The sequence below is a fragment of the Dendrobates tinctorius genome, unplaced genomic scaffold, assembly GCF_039654945.1.
Source record: "Dendrobates tinctorius isolate UK_male_01 unplaced genomic scaffold, ASM3965494v1 ptg000019l, whole genome shotgun sequence".
NCBI lineage: Eukaryota > Metazoa > Chordata > Amphibia > Anura > Dendrobatidae > Dendrobates > Dendrobates tinctorius.
The window spans coordinates 60,553,645-60,580,664 of record NW_027361687.1 but is presented as its reverse complement, the minus strand read 5'-3'; the positions used below and the strand labels follow the sequence as shown (position 1 = coordinate 60,580,664).

General features: G+C 46.9%; 1 protein-coding gene across 4 annotated transcripts in view; it reads right to left on the bottom strand.

Moving 5' to 3' along the window:
* SH2D2A (SH2 domain containing 2A) overlaps positions 1-24,061 on the bottom strand; it is a 46,913-nt gene extending 22,852 nt beyond the window's left edge. For 2 of the 4 annotated variants that reach the window (XM_073567104.1, XM_073567105.1), the window contains exon 1: positions 12,145-12,605. In XM_073567104.1, coding sequence (XP_073423205.1) covers positions 12,145-12,238 — 94 coding nt within the window. In that variant the 5' untranslated portion in view covers positions 12,239-12,605. Of the gene's footprint in view, positions 1-12,144; positions 12,606-20,042; positions 20,379-23,925 lie in introns of those variants that run through there. The other 2 variants (XM_073567106.1, XM_073567107.1) reach the window with 2 other exon arrangements.
* Between the last annotated feature and the right edge of the window lie 2,959 nt (positions 24,062-27,020).

The window sequence follows — 27,020 nt, the reverse complement described above, 5'->3', positions numbered from 1 at the left end:
TGAGAAATATGGGTCGTACAAAACATTGTTCAGAAGAACAGCATACTTAGATTAAAAAGTTTGAGAGGGTAAAACTTACAAAGAAGTGCAGACAATGATAGGCTGTTCAGCTATAATGATCTCCAATACTTTAAAAGGTAAAACCAAACCAGAGAGACATGGAAGAAAACAGAAGACTACCATTCGAATGGATGGAAGAATAGCCAGAATGGCAAAGGCTGAGCCAATGATCAGCTCCAGGGTGATCACAGACAGTCTCAAGTTACCTGTGGTACTGTGACAGTTAGAATACGCCTGTGAGAAGATAATGTCTTAGCAAAGTCACACTGTTACAAAAAGACATGTACTAAAGCGGATACTATCTGCCAAAGAACACATCGACTTGACTAAAGAGAAATGGAGTAATATTTTGTGGCCTGATGAAAGTAAAATTGTTCTTTTTGGGTCCAAGGGTGGCAGACGGTTCTTTGTTTCGACCCCCAAACTCTGCATTCAAGCCACAGTACACTTTGAAGACAATGAAGCATGGTGGGTGGAAGTCTCATGATATGGACATGTTTCTCTTACTATGGTGCCGAACTGATTGTTACGAATCCTGGAGTGGACCCGCTGGATCACGGTGCCGACAACCCCGGGCAAGCTGGTAAGGTGGAACCGACTCCTATACAGGCACCGTTAGGGTCAGGCCCGTGGGGGAAGGTATGCTGCGATAGCTAGTGCCAGAGGGATGTCTCGAAGGAAACAGAACCAGGGAACTCACCAAGAACCGAACGGAGAAGAGAGTGTCTACTGAGAGGCATGGGATCCAGGACAAGGCAGCGTTCGCACAGCGGGTACGGGATCCTGGACGGGGTCGATTTCCTCACAGGGAGGCACGAAATCCTGGGCAAGGCAGTGCGCACACAGGAAGACATACAGGGGCAGGAACAGAGTACCCACAGGGAGACAACCAATAACAGGTACAGAGCAGATTACACACAGAGGGACACACAAGAACAAGGCCAGAGTAACGGTGGTACCAGGAGGTAAAGTACTCCGAGGGAAACGAGGATCTGATGTGCAAGTACCTAAGGGGACCTAGAGAGGACACTGAAGTAAGGCACAATAATAATCAGGTGCCTCCTGAAGCGGCTTGATATACCAAGAGACCACTGCCCAGGCAGGGCAGTGCTTCCAGCTCAGTACAACCCGGCAACATAAAGAAGCCAGGAGTGCGCTCAACCGTGACCTAAGCGGCCTAGTACGCATGCGCGAGGAGCGGGATCTCCAGTGCGGCTGAGGACCCGGAAGGGCAGGCGAGACTCGGTGAGGGACCCGGTAAGCAAGGTGAGTATCGCCAGGTGTTGTAGCAGAAACCCCCCTTACATCCCTCTCAAGGCTGGGAAGAAATCTCCTCAGGATACGAGGTGAGTTGATGTTCTCCCGTGGTTCCAATGACCTCTCCTCAGGACCATACCCCTCCCAATCAATCAAGAAGGTTCTCCCTCTAACCTTTTTCCTGGCAAGTATATCTCTTCCCTCAAAAATGTTATCCGTGCTAACAGGTGGAGGAGAAGAACCAACAGAAGAATGATGGCGGTTAAGGACCACAGGTTTAAGGAGAGATACATGGAAGGAGTTGGGGATACGGAGCACGTCAACTTGTAGGCTACATCAATGATTCGACCCAGGATCTCAAAGGGGCCAATGTGGCGAGGACCCAATTTGTAAAAGGGAATCCTAAGGTGGATATACTTAGATGAGAGCCAGATCTTATCGCCGGGATGATAAGGAGGAGCGTCCAAACGCCTCTTGTCAGCATGCCTCTTCATCTTGACGCAAGACCTCTCAAGTGCATCCTTGGTCTCCTCCCAAATCTTAGAAAACTCCATGGGCAAGGAGTCGACAGCCGGCACACCCGAGACAGAAGAAGCCAGAAGAGACAGGTTGGGATGTTGTCCAGAGATGATGAATAACGGGGACTTGGTAGAGGACTCACCGTGATGATTGTTATAAGCAAACTCGGCCCAAGGAAGAAGGTCAACCCAATCGTCCTGGTGGGCATTAGAAAAATGTCGGAGATACGAAGTCAAGACCTGGTTAATCCACTCCATCTGACCCCTGACCATTGGACTGGGGATGATAGGCAGAGGAGAAGTCCAGAGTCACATTCATAAGTTTGCAGAGAGCTCTCCAGAACCGGGAGGTGAATTGGACTCCCCTGTCTGACGGGAAACCATGGAATTTGAAGACGTGCTGGATAAAAATTCTTGCCAACTTGGGAGCTGAGGGCAAGTGAGGCAGTAGGACAAAGTGGGCAATTTTAGAGAAGCGATCCACAACCACTAGAATAACTGTGCAACCCACGGAGCGAGGAAGGTCGTTGACAAAGTCCACGACAATACGCCGCCCAGGAACCGAAGGCACGGAAAGAAGATGCAGGACCCCGGAGGGTAGTTGTCTCGGAATCTTGCTCCTGGGTACAGGGTGGACAGGAGGCTGTAAATTCTTTGATATCCTGGCGAAGGGACGGCCAACAATAGTGGCGAGAAATAAGGAAGTGTGTCTTCTTAGTTCCAGCATGACCGGCAATCTTAGAAGAGTGTCCCCAGTGCAACACCCTCTCTCTGTCATTCTCTGAGATGAATGTCTTACCCGCAGTAAGGTTTCAGGGGGACCACTGTGATGATCTTGGAGGGATCAATAATGTGTGATGGATCCTCTTCTACATCAGCCGACTGGAAGGACCTTGACAGCGCATCAGCCTTAACGTTCTTTTTGCCTGACCAGAAGTAAAGCTCAAAGTCAAAGCAGGCGAAGAACAGGGACCACCTGGCTTGTCGAGGGTTGAGTCTTTGGGCCTACTGAATGTAAGCCAGATTCTTGTGGTCGGTGAAAATTATGAAGGGATGTACCGCGCCTTGCAGAAGATACCGCCACTCCTCCAACGCCAACTTGATAGCCAGTAGTTGTCTGTCACCGATGGAATAATTGCGTTCCGATGTAGAGAATGCTTTGGAGAAGAATTCGCAAGTGCTCAATTGACCAGATGATGACCTCTGGGAGTGCACAGCTCCGGCCCCCCGTGGAAGAGGCATCCACCTCGAGAATGAATAGTCTGCTAGCGTCTGGACAATGAAGTACCAGCGCTCGAGCAAAGGCTTGCTTCAGAGACAGGCGGCCTCCGCAGACCAAACACTCTGATTAGCTGCACTGCGGATAAGACGAAAGGTACATGGTAAATGAGGAGAAGTAGGGACGATCTGCCTGTAATGGTTTGCGAAACCAAGGAATCTTTGGATGGCCTTCACCCCGAGGGATTGCTGCCAGTTGAGGATGGCTGACACCTTCTCGGGATCCATTTTTAGACCTGAGTCAGAGATGATGTACCCCAAAAAAGGCAAGGATGTCTGACCAAATATTTGTAGTGCCCATCTCGCGTGTTGAATGCGGTCTTCCACTCGTCTCTGGCATGGATGCGGACCAAGTTGTAGGCCCCATGGAGGTCAAGCCTAGTAAAAATTCTTGCTACTCGCAGGCGATCAAAGAGCTCAGGGATGAATGGCAATGGGTACTTGTTCTTGATTGTACTCTCATTGAGCTGTCTGTAGTCAATGCAAGGACGAAGTGAGCCGTCTTTCCTTTTGACAAAAAAGAATCCAGGGCCGGCAAGAGAACAGGACTTTCGAATAAAGCCTTTGGCCAGATTCTCCTTAATATAATCCGACATGGCTTGCGACTCATCTGGAGAAAGCGTATAGATTCTACCCCTGGGGGGAGTAGAGCCAGGAGTGAGTTCAATCGGGCAGTCATATGGCCGATGCTGGGGAGACCTCAGCCTCCCTCTTGCAAAAGACATCCACAAAAGACCAATAAGCGGCCGGTAATCCGACTGGAGTGGAGACGGGTCGAGAAATTTTTACAGGGTGCACCGATAACAGGCAACGATCATGGCAGTGCTGACCCCAACGTAGAACGTTCCCCAAGCACCAGTCAAGGATAGGTTCATGTTCCCTCAGCCATGGTAGCCCGAGAAGAATTGCATGGGACAAGTTGGGTAGGACATAGAATGCGATTCTCTCACGATGCAGAGCCCCCACCCGCAACTCCACCACTTCCGTAACCCACGTGACAGTCTCTTGTAAAGGCCTTCCATCCACAGAAGAAATCAGCTGCGGCTCCTCCAGAATCCTGAACGGAATCTGTTGCTTCTTGACCTCCTCGAGACTCATGAAGTTGCCGACTGCTCCCGAATCCACATACGCCAACTCCGAGTAGCGCCTATTCCCAGAAATTATCTGAACAGACATGGTTAAGGGTAAAGAGGAGTCACACACACCTAGGGAGGCCTCTCCTACCTGACTTAGGTGGAGGAGTTTCCCGGACGCACGGGGCAAGAACGAAGTAAGCGCGAGGCACTTCCACATTAAAAACAAAGCCCTTGTTCAACCCTCTCTCTCCGACGCTGATCCGCCATTTAGACCCGATCCACCTACAGTTGTGGCCAAAAGTATTGACACCCCTGCAATTTTGTCAGATATTACTCAGTTTCTTCCTGAAAATTATTGCAAACACAAATTCTTTGTTATTATCTTCATTTAATTTGTCTTAAATGAAAAAACACAAAAAGAATTGTCCTAAAGCCAAATTGGATATAATTCCACACCAAACATAAAAAAGAGGGTGGACAAAAGTATTGGCACTGTTTGAAAATGTGATGCTTCTCTAATTTGTGTAATTAACAGCACGTGTAACTTACCTGTGGCACCTAACAGGTGTTGGCAATAAATAAATCACACTTGCAGCAAGTTGACATGGATTAAAGTTGACTCAACCTCTGTCCTGTGTCCTTGTCTGTACCACATTGAGCATGGAGAAAAGAAAGAAGACCAAAGAACTGTCTGAGGACTTGAGAAAAAAATTGTGAGGAAGCATGAGCAATCTCAAGGCTACAAGTCCATCTTCAAAGACCTGAAAGTTCCTGTGTCTACCGTGCGCAGTGTCATCAAGAAGTTTAAAGCCCATGGCACTGTGGCTAACCTACCTAGATGTGGACGGAAAAGAAAAATTGACAAGAGATTTCAACGCAAGATTGTGCGGATGTTGGATAAAGAACCGCAACTAACATCCAAACAAGTTCAAGCTGCCCTGCAGTCCGAGGATGCAACAGTGTCAACCCGTACTATCCGTCGGCATCTGAATGAAAAGGGACTGTATGGTAGGAGACCCAGGAAGACCCCACTTCTTACCCCAAGACATAAAAAAGCCAGGCTGGAGTTTGCCAAAACTTACCTGAAAAAGACTAAAACGTTTTGGAAGAATGTTCTCTGGTCAGATGAGATAAAAGTAGAGCTTTTTGGGCAAAGGCATCAACATAGAGTTTGCAGGAGAAAAAAAGAGGCATTCAAAGAAAAAAACACGGTCCCTACAGTCAAACATGGCGGAGGTTCCCTGATGTTTTGGGGTTGCTTTGCTGCCTCTGGCACTGGACTGCTTGACCGTGTGCATGGCATTATGAAGTCTGAAGACTACCAACAAATTTTGCAGCATAATGTAGGGCCCAGTGTGAGAAAGCTGGGTCTCCCTCAGAGGTAATGGGTCTTCCAGCAGGACAATGACCCAAAACACGCTTCAAAAAGCACTAGAAAATGGTTTGAGAGAAAGCACTGGAGACTTCTAAGGTGGCCAGCAATGAGTCCAGACCTGAATCCCATAGAACACCTGTGGAGAGATCTAAAAATGGCAGTTTGGAGAAGGCACCCTTCTAATATCAGGGACCTGGAGCAGTTTGCCAAAGAAGAATGGTCTAAAATTCCAGCAGAGCATTGTAAGAAACTCATTGATGGTTACCGGAAGCGATTGGTCGCAGTTATTTTGGCTAAAGGTTGTGCAACCAAGTATTAGGCTGAGGGTGCCAATACTTTTGTCTGGCCCATTTTTCAAGTTTTGTGTGAAATGATCAATGTTTTGCTTTTTGCTTCATTCTCTTTTGTGTTTTTTCATTTAAGACAAATTAAATGAAGATAATAATACCAAAGAATTTGTGATTGCAATCATTTTCAGGAAGAAACTGCGTATTATCAGACAAAATTGCAGGGGTGTCAATACTTTTGGCCACAACTGTACATAGGTTCAGGTGTGGGAACGGAAGAAGACAACGAAGACCGTGGGCTGAGAGATCTATTGGTGGGAGAAACCGGACGATTGTACGTTCTCTGCCGAATGGACTCCTGGGAACGCTGCTGGAAACATAGGTCAATATGTGTGGCCAGAGAGATTAAATCCTCCAGGGAGGTTGGAGAATCCCAACCCACCAGTTCGACCTTAATTCGACCCGACAACCCACTCCAGAATGCTCATACCAGTGCCTCATTATTCTACTCCAGCTCCGAGGACAGAGTATGAAAACGAATAGCATATTGCCTGACCATAAAGGAGCCTTGGTGTAGATTAAAGAGAGCCGCTGAGGCTACGCGGCCTGACTCATCAAACACTTTGCAGAAGGTCTCCAAAAAGGTTGACAATTGAGAGGTTATGGGATCATCACGCTCCGCAATGGATTAACCCAAGCCAGAGCCTCGCCCTCTAAATGTGAAACCACAAACGCCACTTTAGTCCAATCGGTGGGATATTTGTGTGGCAATAATTCAAAGTGAAAGCGGCATTGATTCAAAAAACCCCGCCACAGCTTGGGGTCGCCATTATACCGGGATGGTTTACCAAGGTGGGGTGGAGGGTGCGGGGTAGGATCAGGGTTATGACACTGAGCTTCTTGTGCGGCGGCAGACTGAAGGGAGAGCAGTCGGTCATCCACCTAAGCCATATAGCTAAATATGTGAATCTTGGTGTCACATTGCTGCACAAGATCCTGTTGAAGACTGGCGAGCTGGGAGGCATTCCCTGGGTCAGAGGCCTGTAAAGTGGACAACTGGGACTCCATGGACTTCACGAAAGACATTATACGCGTCTGATTCTCCTGCAAATACACCAACTCTTTTTGTGCGGCAGCCGAGGCACCAGCAGGGTCCATGGCCTGATTATTCTGTTACGAATCCTGGAGTGGACCCACTGGATTGCGATGCCGACTGACCCCGGGTGAGCTGGCCAGGTGGAACCGACCCCTATACAGGAACTGTTAGGGGCAGGCCCGTGGGGAAGGTATGCCGCGATAGCTAGTGCCAGAGGGATGGATCGAAGGAAACAGAACCAGGGAACTCGCCAAGAACCGGACAGAGCAAAGCGTCTACTGAGAGGCATGGGATCCGGGACAAGGCAGTGTTTGCACAGCGGGTAAGGGATCCTGGGCGGGGTCGGATCCTCACATGGAGGCCCGAGATCCTGGGCAAGGCAGAGCGCACACGGGAAGACATACAGGGACAGAAACAGAACAGAGTACCCACAGGGAGACACACAATAGCAGGTACAGAGCAGAGTACGCGCAGAGGGACACACAAGAACAAGGACAGAGTAATGGTGGTATCTGGAGGGACAGTACTCCGAGGGATCCGAGGACCTGACGTGCAAGTACCTAATGGTACCTAGAGAGGACACTCAAGTAAGGCACAATAATAATCAGGCGCCTCCTCTAGCAGGAAGCGGCCTGATATAATCAGAGACCGCTGCCTAGGCAGGGCAGTGCTTCCCGTTCAGTACAACCCAGCATCATAAAGAAGCTGGGAGTACTGGCAACCGCGACCTAAGTGGCCTAGTGCACGTGCGCGAGGAGCAGGATCCCCAGCGTGGCTGAGGAGTCGGAAGAGCAGGCAAGACGCAGCAAGGGACCCGGGAAGCAAGGTGAGTATCACCGGGTGTTGTAACACTGATTTACTACATATCTGGGTTCATGGACCAGTTTGCAGTTATTAAAATGCTTAACAAGGTCATGTTTCCTTACACTGACGAGGATATGCCCTTGAAATGGGTGTTTCATCAAGTCAACGACTATAAACACACCAGTAAATTAGCAAAATCTGGGTTCCAGTCCAACAAAATTGAGGTTGAGTGGCCAGCCCAATTTCTGGACCTTAATCTGATAGAACACTTGTGGGGTGACATCAACAATGCCGTTTCTGAAGCAAGGCCAAGAAATGTCAAAAAATTGTGGGATGTAGTCCAAGAATCCTGGGCTGAATAACAGGTGACAGGGGCCAGAAGTTGGGTGACTCTGTGCAACATAGATGTGAAGCAGTTAAAAAAAAAACCTGTGGTATACAACTAAATATTAGGTTAGTGATTCACCTTAATGATAAATCCTCAAAAAATACATATTTGTAAAGACAAATGTTTTTTTAGATCAGCCCAATGTTCATTTTTTCTGTGAAGTAGTTTAATATCATCAAAATTTCTCTTCATGTTTTGAATTAGAAAACTGTGTGCAATGTTCTCAATGCTGGAAATAACAACTAATGTAACGATTGTGTGATTAACTCATGTGTTTGAACACACTGCTATTATTTTGAACACTACTGTATAACTCACGGTAGTATAGATCTCGCATCTACCAGACCGTTTTCCGTTATCTATAGGCGCAGCGTCGGACTGGAACACCTTGGGCCCACCAGAGAAAATCATTCTTGGGGCCCACTATGTAGCTGCATAGAGTTAAATACCAGACCACCAATTATGCGGTAAAACACGCTAATATCCGGGTATAATATAAGGTTGTACATGTCTTAATTATGTAGCAGGAGTTGGGGTAGCCCCCTCATAGAATATAAAGCAGCCCCCTCACATAGTATAATGCAGCCATCTCATAGAATATAATGCAGCCATCTCATAGAATATAATACTGCCCCCCTCATAGGGTATAATACTGCCCCCCTCATAGGGAATAATGCACCCCCTCAAAGGGTATAATGCACCCCCTCATAGGGTATAATGCACCCCCTCATAGGGAATAATGCTGCCCCCTCATAGGGTATAATACTGCCCCCCTCATAGGGTATAATACTGCCCCCCTCATAGGGAATAATGCACCCCCTCATAGGGTATAATGCTGCCTCCTCATAGGGTATAATACTGCCCCCCTCATAGGGAATAATGCATCCCCTCATAGGGAATAATGCTGCCCCCTCATAGGGTATAATACTGCCCCCTCATAGGGTATAATGCACCCCCTCATAGGGAATAATGCTGCCCTCCTCATAGGGTATAATGCTGCCTCCTCATAGGGTATAATGCTGCCCCCTCATAGGGTATAATACTGTCCCCCTCATAGGGAATAATGCACCCCCTCATAGGGTATAATGCTGCCTCCTCATAGGGTATAATACTGCCCCCCTCATAGGGTATAACGCTGCCCCCTCATAGGGTATAATGCTGCCCCCTCATAGGGTATAATACTGCCCCCCTCATAGGGAATAATGCTGCCCCCCTCATAGGGTATAATACTGCCTCCTCATAGGGTATAATACTGCCCCCCTCATAGGGAATAATGCATCCCCTCATAGGGTATAATGCACCCCCTCATAGGGTATAATACTGCCCCCCTCATAGGGTATAATACTGCCCCCCTCATAGGGTATAATGCTGCCTCCTCATAGGGTATAATGCTGCCCCCCTCATAGGGAATAATGCATCCCCTCATAGGGAATAATGCTGCCCCCTCATAGGGTATAATGCTGCCCCCCTCATAGGGTATAATACTGCCCCCCCTCATAGGGTATAATACTGCCCCCCTCATAGGGAATAATGCGTCCCCTCATAGGGAATAATGCTGCCCTCCTCATAGGGTATAATGCTGCCTCCTCATAGGGTATAATGCTGCCCCCTCATAGGGAATAATGCACCCCCTCATAGGGTATAATGCTATATAGATATATAGATATAGAGTTAGATAGAAATAGATAGAAAGATAGATGTAGAAATAGATAGATATAGAGATAGATAGTAGATAATGGATAGAAAGTAGATAATGGATAGATATAGATAGAAAGATTCATAGAGATAGATATAAAGATAGATATATAAAGAAATATAGATAGATAGATCGATAGGTAGATAGATATAGAGATAGATAGAAAATAGATAATGGATAGATAGATAGATATAGAGATAGATAGCTATAGATAGAAAGATATAGAGATATATATATATAGATAGAGAAAGATAATAGATAGAGATAGATAATAGAGATATACAGATATAATAATAATAATAATAATAATAATATAGACATATATAGATAGATATAGAGATAAATATATATAGATAGATGGATATAAATAAAAATAGATATAGAGATATATAGAGATAGATAGATATAGAGATAATAGATATAGAGATAGATAGATAGATAGATATAGAGACAGATAGATATAGAAAGATAGATATAGAGATAGATATAGAGATAATAGCTAGATATAGAGATATGTATAGAGATAGATAGATATAGAGTTAGAAAGATAGATATAGAGAGATATAGAGATAGATAGAGATAGCTAGATAGATGGATAGATAGATATAGATAATAGAGATGATAGATAGATAGATAGATAGATATAGAGATAGATGGATAGATATAGAGATAGATGGATAGATATAGAGATAGATGGATAGATAGATAAAGAGAGAGAGATAGAGATTGATAGATAATGAGATATAGAGATAGATATAGAGATATAGTGTTAGATAGAAAGATAGATCTAGAGATAGATATGGATATAGAGATAGATAGATAGATATAGAGATAGATATAGAGATAATATATAGATAGATAGATATAGAGATAATATATAGATAGCTATAGAGAGAGCGATATAGAGATAGATATAGAGAGAAACAGATATATATATATATATATATAGATAGATATAGAGATAGATAGGTAGATAGATATAGAGATAATAGATATAGAGATAGATAGATATAGATATAAAGATAGATAGAGATAGAGAGAGCGGTAGATAGAGAGAGAGATAGATATAGAGAGAGATAGATACAGAGATCGATAAATAGATAGAGATAAAAGGTATCAACTACTGAGGACTCTCAATCCTGAATATTTTTCTATTTACTGGCTAACACGGTACAAAGATATACATCTTTCCTGTATCTAGATAGAGATAGATATAGATAGAGATAGATAGAAAAAGATAGATAATAAATATAGAGATAACAGATAGATATAAAGATAGAGTAAGATAGAAAGATATAGAGATAGGTAGATATAGATAATAGAGATAGCTAGATAGACATAATAGATAGATATAGATAGATATAGATAGAAAGATAGATATAGAGATAGATGTAGAGATAGAAAGATAGATATAGAGATAGAGCGATAGATAGATATAGATAATAGATAGAGATAAATAGATAAAGATAGATATAGAGATAGAAAGATAGATAGATATACAGAGAGATTGATATAGAGATAGAGATAAATAGATAGATAGATATAGAGAGAGCTATAGAGAGAAATAGATATAGATATAGAGATAATAGATATATATATAAAGATAGATATAGATATAGAGAGATAGATACAGAGAAAAGATATAGAGATAAATAGATAAAGATAGATAGATATATAGATATAGAGATAGAAAGATAGATAGAGAGATAGATATAGAGATAGAGATATATAGATAGATATAGAGAGAAATAGAGATAGATATAGAGATAGATAGAGAGATATATAGATATAGATATAAAGATAGATATAGAGATAGAGCGATAGATAGCGAGAGATATAGATATAGAGATAGATAGATACAGAGAAAAGATATAGAGATAGATAACGGATAGATAAATAGATAGATAGGTATAGAGATAGATAGATAGATATAGATATTAGATAGAGATATATATAGATAAAGATAGATAGATATAGATGGTAGCTAGATAGATAATAAATATAGAGATAATAGATATAGAGATAGATAGAGTAAGATAGATAGATATAGAGATAGATAGATAGACATAATATATAGATATAGAAAGATATAGAGATAGATAGATATAGAGATAGATGTAGAGATAGAAAGATAGATATAAAGATAGAGCGATAGAGATAGATATAGATAGAGATAGATATAGATAATAGAGATAGAAAGATATAAGAGAGATAGAGAGAGAGATATATTGAGAAATAGAGATAGATAGATAGAGAGAGACAGATAGAGAGAGCGAGAGATATAAAAAAAAAAAACAAACAATACTCACCTCTCCTCCTCGCTCCCACGCTGATCCCGGCTTCAGTGTCAGGAGCTGCCCCCTCTGCCAGACACACAGCGGGTGCGCGATGTAGTGACGTCATCGCGCACTGGCTGTGAGCCAGGAGCAGAGAGGACTGAGGGCGGCGCCGGCCCTGATTTACAGATGCAGAGCGGCTTACTGGGCTGGGGGCGGGGCCTCTGGGGGTGGAGACCTGAAATGATATTCACTGCTTCGCAGTGAATATTCATTTCTCTTTAGCAGCGGGGACAGGGGCTCCTGCCTCCTGACACCCGCTGCTGCTCCGCTGGCAGGGGCCCCCATAGCAGCTGCATGGTGTGCGACACACCACTGGCTGGGGGCCCCTGGAGCAGCGGGGGCCCTAGGCAACTGCTGGCCCTGTATGCCTGCAGGTGCCAGGGCCCACCAGATGCCAGGGCCCACCGGAGAATCCTCCGGTTCCCCGGTGGGCCAGTCCGACGCTGTATAGGCGGTATTGCTCACTCTTTCATGTTTCTGATCATGAGATTATCAGGGAAGATCATAAGTGAGAATCTCTCAGGCTGATAACTTTTCACTTCCTTCATTTACTCTATATAGAACTGCACAGGATGTTGCACTCAGACAGCAAATTGTCTTATCTTCGTTCTCAAGAGGGATAAGGGGCCGCCAGAGATGTCAGGCATCTGCCTATTCCCCTTTCCCTATTAAGAACACAAGCGCTTTTGACCAGCTCTAGGGTAAAGGGGGCTTTACACATAGCGATATCACTAGAAATATCGCTAAAGCGTCACCGATTTTGTGACGCAGCAGCGATATTGCTAGCGATATCGCTACATGTGATACTTACCTCCGACCGACTCCCCCGCTGGCTATCACGCGAGATCGGCCTGGTCCATTTCTCGTCGTCAGCTTCCTGCTGGTGCCGACGAGTGAGCCATGGACGCAGGCGGAAGACGGACACCCTCGCCGCGTGTGAAAGGTAAGAGCGACCGCCGAGCGCTGCTGCATCGCCAGTGAGATCTGCCTGTTTGGCAGCTCACTAGCGACCATTTAGCGATGCACTAGCGATCCTGACCGGGTCATATCGTGGTCGGGATCTCTGGTGCATCACCAAATGTAAAGGGGCCTTAAGAGTGCATGTGTGTGGTTTGGGGTAGTCGGGAGACATAGCTGTTGAGCAAACAGTAATCTACAGTTAACCTGGAACTGCTCAGGGTTGTTTTGTTGGAAACTTGTTTTTAAATGTCCTTTTAGGAAATTCAGAAAATTTAAAGCACTACTGTCCTATAGCTGCAAATCAGTAAACCTCACCTTTAATCTTAGGTTCCACCACACATGATGAACCCGCATCTCACAACTCTGCTTGACGTTACTATCATGTCAGCGAGATCACGTGGTATGGTCTCCTCACTTGCACCATTGTTGCATTCCTCACACCCTGGGAACACATAAGGTCAGTTGGTGCAGTTTTGCACACACTGTGTCCACACGGGTCCAGGGAATCATGGGGAGTAGTAAGAGGATGTGACTGACACAGTCACTGTTGTGGCGCCACACTCGCTTACAGCCCTGACAGGCTGAGAGGCCCCTTTCACTAGCACCAGTGAAAAAGAGCGTTGCCAGCCCGTAGGACTGTTACCAGTTCCTCATTTGATATAAATCCGGTCCGTTAATGGGATTAGATTGGGCCAGAAACCAGCCCCAGTATCCTGGAAAGTTAAACCGGGAAACGGACAAGTGGATCGAGATAAAAGAGCAGCCCAAGGTTAAATGATATATTTAACAGCCTTAAGGGCAAACTAGACAATACACTATATACACGATGGTTATACATGTACAATGTCAGGTATGCAAATTACAATAGTGGTAGTACAAAAGATATAAGCAGAATGGGGGCATGAGATGCTATCTGGCTCCAAGGTACTTCACAGAACATTACTCAACATGGCCCTCACTGTTGAAGTGGAGCACATGAATGAAAGAGCAATCACATGGCCTTACACTAGCCTTTATCTTCTTTGGATCACACCCATCCTGACCTCTGGGCTGAACCTAAGTCCTTTCCCCTTGCCTCTGCAGAAAAAAAATCTCCAAAACCTATTGAAGATCATAACTCCTTTCTAGACGGTCCTAGGGCAGCAATTCTGGTGCCATCAGATCCAGCTGTGCCCCTGTTACACGTGGGGACCAAACAAGGCTTGACTACCTAGCCTCTCCTGTTCTAAGTATCTTCATACCCCTGGGTGCTAGAGTTGTTGAGAACCAGGCAGGTGTTCGCTATGTTCTGGGTATCTCGGAAAAATACACAATGTACTGCTAGGACGTATAGCATCTAAATAACTCTTTATGGAATCATGTTTCTAGAATGCTCTTTGGTATCTTCAGCATGACTCTATATTGCAAGCCAGCCTATGTCCTGCTCTGAGATGCTCAAGGTGTGAGATCTGTCACTCAGTCTTTGAGGCTTTCCCCCTTGCTGCTGCTAGCTACACACTGAAGGGGGTTTTGTAATCTTATGCCACATAGGAGACAAACGATTGGCATTAAATTATATCTCCAATAACAGTTGTGACCTCACAGTTTCGAGTGACATCACAGTGCTAAGTGACTGAACATTTTCAGTACATAATCTTTGAAGCTCACATTTAACAAATCTCAGAGGGGTAAGGTGAGATTCTCTGCGTTTTGCTTTGTGCGTGTGATCATAGGTTGACCTCCTCTGCTAAACACAAACTCAACATGAGATATAGCAGAAATCAAAAACTACCCACAAAATATGAGAGGAGTAGAGAAGAGACAAATGGAGTCACTCCAAAGAGGAGAAGAAAGGAAGGAAGATCCTGCGGAAGGATGTTACCACCTGGAGACCTCTCTATCTGAGAGAGAACAGACTACAAAACCTTTCTTCATAAAGGGGCTACAAAGACGCCGGAAAAGAGTTATTGTACATCTAAAAAGAACACCAAAGAGAACATCAAGAAGGACACAAAGTTCTGCATTATTGCTGACCAACTTAATGCCCAGCTGGAAGAAGGCAAAAAGGAGACATCTGAGGCATGCAGAGATGCTGGAGAAAGGAGCTGGTCCAGAAATAGGACTGATGTCAAGAGCATAGATGGTCCTACAATGAGAACTACACTACAGATGGTCATGCTGCACCTAAGGAAAAAATCCAAGAAAGAGCAGCAAACGTGAAGGAATATAAAAGGAAACAACCAAAAAAAAGATGTGAGCCAGGAAGCATCCCTGGCGTTTTAAAAAGATGAGGTTTGGGCTGGACCCAGCAAAAAAAACTTGATGCCAAAAAATGAGGATCATGAAGCAGTTGGATACGAGACTGATAAAAAACAAAATCAAAAACTGAGAACTCTGACCCATCCACCGATCCACCATACCCCTAAGCTTAGACAAATTCACATTCCACCATGTTCTGGGGTATGGATGTTATGGGAAGGTGATGTTAGTCACAGACTCCATCTGGAGATGATGCGCCCCAGAGGCCGTGGGATACTCTGTACCGGGCCGATCATCTTAAAGGGATGTGTCACAGTGGCAGTGACCCGGTCCGTGGCCCCAGGCGGTCATATAAAAGGGGAGTTTTGATTAGGGATAAAGTTTATGTAGTGATTCATGACGCCAGTTGGAGTGTTCGACTGTAGTATAGCCGACACTGCAGATGATCCCTGGGGGAGTAGATGGTGATGGCAGTGCAGATGTTTAACCCTCTCCAACCAGGGCTGACCCCCAGAGATTGTGATGGAAGTAGAAAGCACGGAGTAATAAGGCAGGAGACAAGGAAAGTCACTTTATCATTTACTGTAGTTCAGAGGAGATATTACAACTCTCACCAGGTTGCAGTCTGTTCTGCAGAATGGGAGTTATCCTTCACTCTGCTGTGACTCGGTGTAAATGGGTCGCCCTCCCAGGGCTGTGGGGTACTCGGTACCGGGCCGGTATCAGCGGGATGTGTCACAGCAGCGGTGACCCGGTCCGTGGCCCTGGGCGCCCAAGTAATAGGGGAGATGAAATGGTGGAAATGTAGTTAATTGAATGAATAGTTCGTGACGCCACCTGTGGTGTTCGGCAAGTGAGGTGTTAAGCCGACGCTGCATGCAGATCCTATGGGACTGGTGGTGTGTTGTAGCCAAGATGGTGAAGCTCCCCACAGGTGGAGCTGTAGTCCCAGGGCAGTGTAGATGTAGGGGTAGAAGAGAGGCGCAGGCAGTGTAGAAGCTGGTACCCAGATGTAGCGGTACCAGGTGTGTTGGCGCAGGAATGAATGGAGGACACCAGGGCTTGTAGTTCCAAAAATTTACTCACAGTCTGTAGTACACACAGGTGCCTGCCTCTGTGCTGTGCCCTCCAGGTCAGGGACTCAGTCAACCTCCAGGTCAGATGGAATGCTCCGTTCCAACACTCCCCCAACATGTGCCTTTCTGAACGTCTCCTCTATAGCGCCTTTAAGTGTGAAGTACTCCTAGTACTGAGTTACACTGGAGTTCCTCCTGACAGATGTTCCCAAGAACTATACTTGTACGGCAGACAGCTGTAGCCTGCTTCGGGGACTCCTTGCTCCTAAGTCCCGGCTCACTATCAATGTTGCTGTTGTGCCCCCAAGTCTGAGATGGGAGTAGTGCATTTACAGCCCACTACTCCACCGGTGTCTGCTGCAGAACCATTAGTGTCCATACAACCTCGGGGACCGGGCCCCGGCCTTGCGCTTAGAACTTCTAGGCAGGGTTCTTCCTCTAACCCACGTCCTCTGTTCCCTTTTACTCCTACGCTCCGTACTAGTCTTTCCTTTTTATGGAAGATCGGGTTTCTGTTCAATGTCTTTCTCCTTCTTTCCTTTCCCATGCCAGCAGACCCAGGTCACTGAGATCTGCTGCAGCACCTCCTTCCTCCATCCCTCTCTCAGGGATCTTCTCTCCTCACTCTCTTCTCTGAACTGACTGACTGACTGAAATTCTAAACCTTCCCACTCTTTTATGTATTCTAACTCCACCCGCCTCCCAAAACGTTTAGTGTTCCAAGCAAGGAGCCACCAAAGATGCTCTGCTACACTCCAAGCAGGGAGCCACAATGTAGCTTTGCTGAACTACTGTGTTGTGTGGGATGCGAGTGTTGGAGCATGGTTAGGAGCCTCCAACCTACCTGGAAGATGGGGTACCACACCTCAGGAGGAGGTGCAGTACCTCTGTGGCAACTGAATCCTCAAGGGCGCCACAATAGCTTCCTGCTATTCCATTCCCTTCTGGGACCAAGGCTTCCCAGAGTCTAGAACTTCCAATATGGCCACTACTCACTGTGTATTCCTCCTCTGGCAACTTGCAGCTTGGATCCTGTGTGAAGTTCAAGTTCCTTCTTGCACAATCCTTCACTGATCCTAGATTGCTGCAGTCTTCCTGGGAAAAACACTCTGCTGTTGGTTGTATAAACCCACACAGTCTCTCAGCTTACCACCATGCTCTGAAAGCAGGGATGGCCTAGGGGCTGACTCCCTGATTCTTCTTAGCTTTGCTCCCGGAGGAAGCATATGTCTTGGCTTCCAGGAGCGTTCTCCATCTCTCCTTCTTCACTAGTGATGTGTCATTCGCGAACGATCCGACACAAAGAGCTGGCTCCCTGCTGTGAACAATGGGAGCTGGCACCCCAGTGAGAGCCACTAAAAACCCTGAATGGCTCTCACTGGGCGTAAAATCCCGGTGTTCGGCAGACGTAACTCCGCCCACCTGAACAAAACTCCGCCCACTCAGCAATTTAATTTGTTCCTAGAAAGTGGGCAGGGTTTATGTGGTAGGTGGGTGGCGTTTCGGATACCTGAACATGTATGCAATAGGGATCCATTTAGGATCCAAAAAGAGTCGGCTCTTTTTAGTGAGCGCAGCCATGAGAGCTGGATCACCAAAAAGACCTGGACTGCCCATCACTATTCTTCCCTTCCCTGAAAACAACAACTCGACTTCCCCCCCCTCCTAGTTAGGGTATGTCTGCAAAGCTCTAAGCTTCAGACAAGTAAGGGAGTGAGGTGATTGTGTGTGTGTGTTGTGGCCTCTAGAAGAGAAAGCATAACTCCCATTGCTTACAAAACACATGCAAAACAGTACATATTTAACCATTTTTGTGGTGGCAAAGACGCAGGCCTCCACAGAGATAATGTGAAGAAGACAGTCCTATAAAACTGGACTTGTAGAGGGCCTTTTCCTGCAAATGACAAATGGCAGAAGGTTTCTGTTGCATGGCTATGATTTTTTTCATACTGAAAACTAAGCTTACATCATGGAGCTGGTCAGTGGGGACACTCTTTACCACCCCTATATAGGAGTACTTGCTTAATCACCATACCATGATATTTAGCATGAGATGGTGAGATACAATACTTTCCTAAGGGTTTAGCCATGGAGATCTCAAAATCTCCATGGCTAAATCTCTTACATGGTCACCGTCATTTCCCCAATCCAGAGAATTTAAGAAACTCTAATATATTTTATAAGACTAATATGCTTCCTTCTCCACTTATGAGCCCCTTCTCTTCCCCCTGCTTCCTGAATTTATTATTCACTCTGATTTACAGCTAAAATCCGCCTTGCGCTAAACAAAGGCACAGTGAGAGATGACATTATAGCTGCCTTTTGAGGTCTATGGAGAGAGGAGGAGAAGAGAGACACACACACAGATGATACTCCTGCTTTCTAGGAAGTGTTTATCGCACCCCAGAGCTGGATTAACAGCTACACTACTTAGTTCTTATCTTTCATTCTTGTGCAACTATCACTTTTTGGCAGTTTCTCACCACAGGCAGCACTTGCCCAAAGCTGGGCATCTGTGCAACTCACCTCTTAGTTGACTTTTATCAGGGTACCTGCACAAGTATTCTGCATACTGCTTGTAGACTGACACCTACAATGGTTTATCACGGTCAGCCTGTGTGCCCCACCGCTCAGTACCCAGAGTGAACAAATATACAGTATAACATGCAGTTGCGGCAAGAAACAAACTTCAAACAGCATAAATACAATTTATTGCTTGTCTTTTGCAATAACATAAGTTTGCATGAACCTACTTGCTGACTAGTTCCTTAAATGCCCAATACACATTTTTTTTCTGTGCTTTGTCACATACATTACATGACAGTACACTTCTAGAGCGTAAACTGAGAATCAGGGTCAATCGGCTCCTGTGAATAAATTGGAAGCTGCGCATGTGCAATTCTATGGGGTTCTTAAAAAGACCATTGAGGTGAACCGAGAGGACCGCGCTTGCGCATCCAACTCCCCATTCTCAGCAGCAGTGACATGGAGCACCCCACAAACTGAGATGTTGCTGTTTGAGTAACCCCTTTAAGCTTCCACTTGCTCTTTTAACCCCTTCACGACATGTGCCCCTAACAGCGATCCACCTGTGGCTGTTAACCTGTTAAATGCCGCTGTCAATCTCTGAGAGCAGCATTTAATGTGATTGCGCCGAAAGCGTGTCACTAATCCCGCCCATCGGCGCCCATGTCACATGAGTTGCCGATGGGTTGGCATGACAACTCGGGGTCTGCAGCAGACCCCTCTGGTTGTCATTGCTGCATTGCTATGAGCGCCGCCCAGCGGTCGGCGCTTATAGCAAGTGAGCATTTCTGCTACATAGATCAGGGCTGCAGCCCTACCAGGCCCGGATTGGCAATATAACCAACCGGGCATTTTCCCGCTGGGCCGCTGTCACGTGGGCCGCGGGCGGCAGCGCCAATCATCTGGCCGCTTGCCAGCTGCTGCGGCCACTGTTTCTCCTGCCGCCGGCCCTCTGCGGGCACGGCGTGATAGTTTCCAAGTTCCTCCCGCACTGCAGGGAGATAAGCCGCCACGCCCCCTCCCCCATCCTCGCCCTAGCATTAGACCCCCTCCCCCCCAGCCACTCACAGCGTCGCACTCGCTTGCCTGCTGGCTCTGTTCGCAGGACCTGTGATGAGGTCACAGGAGGGGAGGAGTCAGGGGGTCACATGATCAGGAGCCTTTGTCCAGACCCCCCGAACATGTCACCCCTGACTCCGCCCCTCCTGTGACCTCATCACAGGTCCTGTGCGCTCAGCCTTGCCTCTACCGTCTGCAAGACTCTGCTTTGCTGTTGTCATGGTGCTGGTTGAGGTAAGTATGTGTGGGGTCAGGATTTACAGTGTGGATGTAGCAGAGCTGTGTGTGTATGAGGTGTACGGAGCGGAGCCGTGGGTGTACGAGGTGTACGGAGCGGAGCCGCGTGTGTGCGAGGTGTACGGAGCGGAGCCGCGTGTGTGCGAGGTGTACGGAGCGGAGCCGCGTGTGTGCGAGGTGTACGGAGCGGAGCCGCGTGTGTGCGAGGTGTACGGAGCGGAGCCGCGTGTGTGCGAGGTGTACGGAGCGGAGCCGCGTGTGTGCGAGGTGTACGGAGCAGAGCCTAGTGTGTGCGAGGTGTACGGAGCAGAGCCTAGTGTGTGCGAGGTGTACGGAGCAGAGCCTAGTGTGTACGAGGTGTACGGAGCAGAGCCGTGTGTGTACGAGGTGTACGGAGCAGAGCCGTAGAGCCGTGTGTGTACGAAGTGTACGGAGAGGAGCCGCGCATGTGCGAGGTGTACGGAGAGGAGCCGCGCGTGTGCGAGGTGTACGGAGCGGAGCCGCGCGTGTGCGAGGTGTACGGAGCGGAGCCGCGCGTGTGCGAGGTGTACGGAGCGGAGCCGCGCGTGTGCGAGGTGTACGGTGCGGAGCCGCGCGTGTGCGAGGTGTACGGAGCGGAGCCTAGTGTGTGCGAGGTGTACGGAGAGGAGCCGCGCGTGTGCGAGGTGTACGGAGCGGAGCCGCGCGTGTGCGAGGTGTACGGAGCGGAGCCGCGCGTGTGCGAGGTGTACGGAGCGGAGCCGCGCGTGTGCGAGGTGTACGGAGCGGAGCCGCGCGTGTGCGAGGTGTACGGAGAGGAGCCGCGCGTGTGCGAGGTGTACGGAGAGGAGCCGCGCGTGTGCGAGGTGTACGGAGAGGAGCCGCGCGTGTGCGAGGTGTACGGAGCGGAGCCTAGTGTGTACGAGGTGTACGGAGCGGAGCCGTGTGTGTGCGAGGTGTACGGAGAGGAGCCGTGTGTGTGCGAGGTGTACGGAGCGGAGCCGCGGGTGTGCGAGGTGTACGGAGCGGAGCCGCGCGTGTGCGAGGTGTACGGAGCGGAGCCGCGCGTGTGCGAGGTGTACGGAGAGGAGCCGCGCGTGTGCGAGGTGTACGGAGAGGAGCCGCGCGTGTGCGAGGTGTACGGAGAGGAGCCGCGCGTGTGCGAGGTGTACGGAGAGGAGCCGCGCGTGTGCGAGGTGTACGGAGAGGAGCCGCGCGTGTGCGAGGTGTACGGAGAGGAGCCGCGCGTGTGCGAGGTGTACGGAGAGGAGCCGCGCGTGTGCGAGGTGTACAGAGAGGAGCCGCGCGTGTGCGAGGTGTACAGAGAGGAGCCGCGCGTGTGCGAGGTGTACAGAGAGGAGCCGCGCGTGTACGAGGTGGACAGAGAGGAGCCGCGCGTGTACGAGGTGGACAGAGTGGAGCCGTGTGTGTATGGAGTGGAGCCATATGTGTACGGGATGTACGGAGCGGAGCCAAGTGTGTACAAAGCATACAAAGCGTGCTTTTCCCACGGACACAGGAGTACACGGCGGAGCCCCGAGGAGCATTTTAAAAGACACACATGACGTTCCACCTGAAGTGATGTGCTGGAAGCTGACCGGAAATGAGATAATTTCTTGAGGAGATTGTGACGGAACTAGGAATGCTTCAGATCCATCACCGTGTCCTCCTCCGACAGCGCAGACAGCAGGATCGCCTTGGAATCGGGGATGCCGGCCATGTGAGCGGATCATGATAGGTCCTGCACCGGGAGGCTCAGGTGGGCACTACAATGGGAGCCGGGCTGCTATAGTATCTTTGTAGAATATTTCTTTCTCTCTTTTTCTTTCTCTCTCTGTTCTTTCTTTCTCTCTGTTCTTTCTTTCCCTCTTTCTTTCTTTTTCTTTCCTCTCTTTCTCTCTGTTCTTTCTTTCTTTTCTTTACTTCTTTCTTTCTCTCTCTGTTCTTTCTCTGTCTCTCTCTGTTCTTTCTTTCTTTCCCCTCTTTCTTTCTCTCTCTGTTCTTTCTCTGTCTCTCTCTGTTCTTTCTTTGTCTCTCACTGTTCTTTCTTTCTTTCCCCTTTCTTTCTCGCTCTCTCCGTTTTCTTTTTTCTCTCTCTCTGTTTTCTCTCTTCCTTAGTGCCAGTCAGTGTGCCCATAATGCCAGCCACTGTGCCCTCAGTACCAGTCAGTGTGATCAGCAGTGCTAAATGGGTGCGATTAGGTGTGCACATGGTTGTGACTAGTTGTGAAATGGGTGTGGCTGGGCGTGGCCAAAATTTGCAGCAGCGCGCCGCAATCTTTGTCCGTCTTTCCCTTCTTCAAAAGTTGGGAGGTATGATAGAGGCAGCTATGACCAGGGGGTCTGGTTGCCCAATAGAGAGCAGTTCTGCCAGGAATTCTGTAATGATGCATACAAAAGGGGACAGAGATTTGGGAGGAGTACTGTACCTAAAAGCAATAAATAGGACTGAGCTGAAATACTGGGCACAGCTCTGACTACATGTTATATAGTCGTGTTAATCACCTCTCACTTCTTGTAAACTACAAGTGTACAAAGATATTATATAGTCACCATGTGACTAGTGGGCCTGTGTAACTTCAAATGCCAGGGCTGAATTTTAGTCCCAGTCCTGCCCTGAGCCCTACTCTATGTAGCACAAGCGATCGGATAATCGCAGCTTCTAGTTTTCCATGGAGACTATTGAAGCATGCAAAAAGTAAAAAAAGTTTTAAAAAATATTAAATTGTTTTTAAAAATATAAGTTAAAATCAGCCCCCTTTCGCCCCATTCAAAATAAAATAATAAAAAATACACATTTGGTATCGCTGCTTTCAGAATCGACCGATCTATCAAGCTATAAAAAAAATTAATCCAAACAGTAAACAGAGTTGAGAAAAAAAAAAAGTAAAAACACCAGAATTACTTTTTTTGGTCGCTGCAACATTGCATTAAAATGCAATAACGGCCGATCAAAAGATCGTGTCTGCACCAAAATGGTATCATTAAAAATGTCTGATCGGCGCACAAGAAATAAGCCTTCACCCAACCCGAGAACACGAAAAATTACAGGTATCGGAAAATGGCACTCATGATGACCTGGAGAATCATAATGGCAGGTCAGTTTTAGCATTTAGTGAACATGGTAAAAAAAAATCCCAAAAATTGTTGTGGATTTGCACTTTTTTGCAATTTCATTGCACTTGGAATTTCTTTCCCATTTTCCAGTACACGACATGGTAAAACCAATGGTGTCGTTTAAAAATACAACTTGTTCTGCAAAAAAACAAGCCCTCACACAGCCATACTGATGGAAATATAAAAAAATGTTATGGCACTATGAAGAAGGGGAGCAGAAAACGAAAACGCAAAAACGAAAAAGGGCTGCTGCATGAAGAGGTCAAAGATGTTCTGCAGCAGCTTAAATAGTATTTTAAGAGGATAGAAGAGTCAATGTCAAGAGCTTCTGCAATACAACGTGTCAATATAAACTGCAGCTGCTGAAGGGCATCTTCATGTCAATCAGTGACTTGCGACCTTCCAGACACCTGTTTTGACATTTTCGGTATCCAATCAAAGTGCAAGAATTTGTGATTTTTTTCGATCGTTTTTAGGTAACCTACAACCTTTGGGCCATTAATGTGCAGAGAAGTTGTGCAGGTTCTTACCAGGGCGACCATGATGTGCCGGCACTTACCTTGCTGGTAATCATTTTCCATCCCTGTCAGCGTGTAGAAAATCTGTAAGTGAAGGGGTAGAAGCCGCTCTCGCTGCTCGCTCTAAATTCCTGCTCATAGCTCACAGTCTGAGTGGCAGGAAACCAAGTGTAAGCCACAACACACAGCAATGTCACCATGCTGACATAGATGTGAGCGCGAGAAGCTCCTCGCCCCTACACACTTACGTCACGGAAAACAGCGCCCAGCGCAGCTGAGGTTGGCATTTTGGAAGAATGATCAGATCTGTTTTTTTGACTTTTAGTCTTTGCATTTCTGTTACATATATTGTGTAATCGCCTTCAACAATAATTCTTCCCAGTTACACCAGTCACAGAGGTTCCCCTATGTCCTAAATGGGGGCAATGGTGTAACGTGAGGAGTATCCACCGGGGCGGAACAGGCTATGGGCCCGGGGTCTCAAAATATCATCTGCGTCCACTGTCAAATGATCAACGTCTGACAGTGTCGCTCCATCTTGGAGAGCAGTGAATGAGTGTCTGGTGCTGCCTATGCAGAGCGCCTCCGTCAAGATTTGAAAGGGGTCCACCTATGTTATAAATGGGGCAGTGGTGTAACATTGGAGTATCCACAGGGGAGGCGCAGTCTGAGGTCTCAAAATTTTGACTTTATTCGTTTTTAAATGATCTGCGTCTGAAATCACTACTTCTTCTTGGAAAACAGTAAGTGCACGTCTATGCAGAGCACCGAGGTCCAGATTTATCATCGGATGCAACGTTCTTCATAGGCAGTGACTGATATGGAAGAACTCAAACATAATGAAGTTATCGTTTGTCATCTCGGTCGCTGCCTATGCAGAGCGCAACAGCTTATGACTTATTTCATCTGCTGCGCTCTGCATGCGCAGCAACTGAGGTGACAGGAGATCATCGGAGTCACTGGGTAACCGCAACAGAGAGGAGCTAGAAGATCACAGTGTCTGATTGCTCCTTCTCCAGAGCTGAGAAGAAGCACTTCTTTTTAATGGTGTTTATTTATTTTGGCAGAACAGGGGTTAGTCGGCCATGTTGGAAACTCTGAGCTCACAGCTGAGCTTGGCTAGCCACTCTCATCTCCTTTATAATCTGGCTCCTGATTCAAACCCATGTCAGAGCTAGCTTATGCTGCATGGCTTAGGAGGAGAGGCGTTCTTATGAGAAGGAGTGTTGGAGGAGCTATCTGTGACTGTTGCATGGTTTGTAAGTGTGGTAATTCCCTTCCCTCCTCTTACTTTGTTTTTTTTCCCCGTCCTCCACTCCCTGGTGCTATATGTGAGTGAATATTTGTATGCCTGGTATTTTCAATTATCCTTGTTTGTGTTGCCTTGTTTGTCTGGTTGGTGTACTACGGTGCATGGCAGCTCTCCTCTTCCCTGGGTGGGGGCAGAGAACAGACAAAGGGCTAACTCAGGAGAAAAGGCAAGGGTGGCGACCCGGGCATCTTCACCTTCAGAAGTATCCCAGGGAATAGGACGAGGCCGCCCCCAAGTGTTGGGGCTCATGCACACATTGAATATTTTTGAGTTTTTTATCACAGTATTTGTAAGCTAAAACCTGGAGTGGAACAGTCAGAGGAAAAGCTTCTGCATTTTTCACCCACTCCTGGTTTTGGCTTACAAATTCTGGGGTAAAAAACTCACCAAATACTCAATGTGTGCATGTGGCCTTAGGGACAGGGAAAGAGCCCCTGGTCCCGGGTCACCTGACAGCTGAGAAGTGACAATCGGCTAATGAATCAAGAATTACTCAGTCTTCATACGTTACTAAGAGCAGCTTTTACATTTTTACCCTTTTTATATCCTTTCTCCTAGGGTTAGGGCTAGAATTAGACTTAGGGCTTAGGTTAGGATTATTGATAAGGTTGTGACGAAGGTATAAAAATTGTTGAGAAATACAAAAAAAATGTAAAACAAATATAAATTTTTATTTGTTTTACTTTTTATTTATTTATAATTTTATTTATCATTTAAAAAAATATTTATAATTTATTTTAACAAAGTCAGAAAAATCAAGGAGATGAAAGCGTAAATTATAGTTACTTCAGTACTTTTCTCCAATTACAATACTTGTGCCTGGGGAATAAAAGGGGGATCACAACCTGCTGCCAGGGGGTCAGCAATGCATTCTGTGTGGCCCCAAACCAGCAGGACACGGACATACTGTGCCAAGTGCTAGAGGCCGCCTCTGTGCTCTCCTCCATGCACTGACTGTAGATGCCATGAGAGTGCCCTCTGTTGTTTGCTCACATGTATCTTCTATGTCAGAGAGAAAGGCAAGGAGCCGTTGTCTACAGCTGGGAGTTATGGGAGGGGGGTCGGTCACAAAGTACCTGACACTAATGGTTGGCACTGTGGCACTGGCAAACTTATGGTGCACAGCGGCTGGCACTAATGGGCACTATGTGGCTGGTAGTACAGGGGACACTTGTTGGCACTGTTATATTGGCACTGTGGCTGGCACTAATGGGCACTGTGGCTGGTAGTACAGGGGACACTGTTGGCAGTGTTATATTGGCACTGTGGCTGGCACTAATGGGCACTATGTGGCTGGTAGTACAGGGGACACTTGGCAGCTTGGGCACGGAAGATGACACTAATGGGCACTATGTGGCTGGTAGTACAGGGGACACTTGTTGGCACTGTTATATTGGCACTGTGGCTGGCACTAATGGGCACTGTGGCTGGTAGTACAGGGGACACTGGCAGTGTTATATTGGCACTGTGGCTGGCACTAATGGGCACTATGTGGCTGGTAGTACAGGGGACACTTGTTGGCAGCTTGGGCACGGAGGCTGACACTAATGGGCACTATGTGGCTGATAGTACAGGGGACACTTGTTGGCAGTGTTATATTGGCACTGTGGCTGGCACTAATGGGCACTGTGGCTGGTAGTACAGGGGACACTATTGTTGGTAGTGTTATATTGGCACTGTGGCTGACACTAATGGGCACTGTGGCTGGTAGTACAGGGGACACTGTTATTGGCAGTGTTATATTGGGCACGGAAGCTGACACTAATGGGCACTATGTGGCTGGTAGTACAGGGGACACTTGTTGACAGTGTTATATTGGCACTG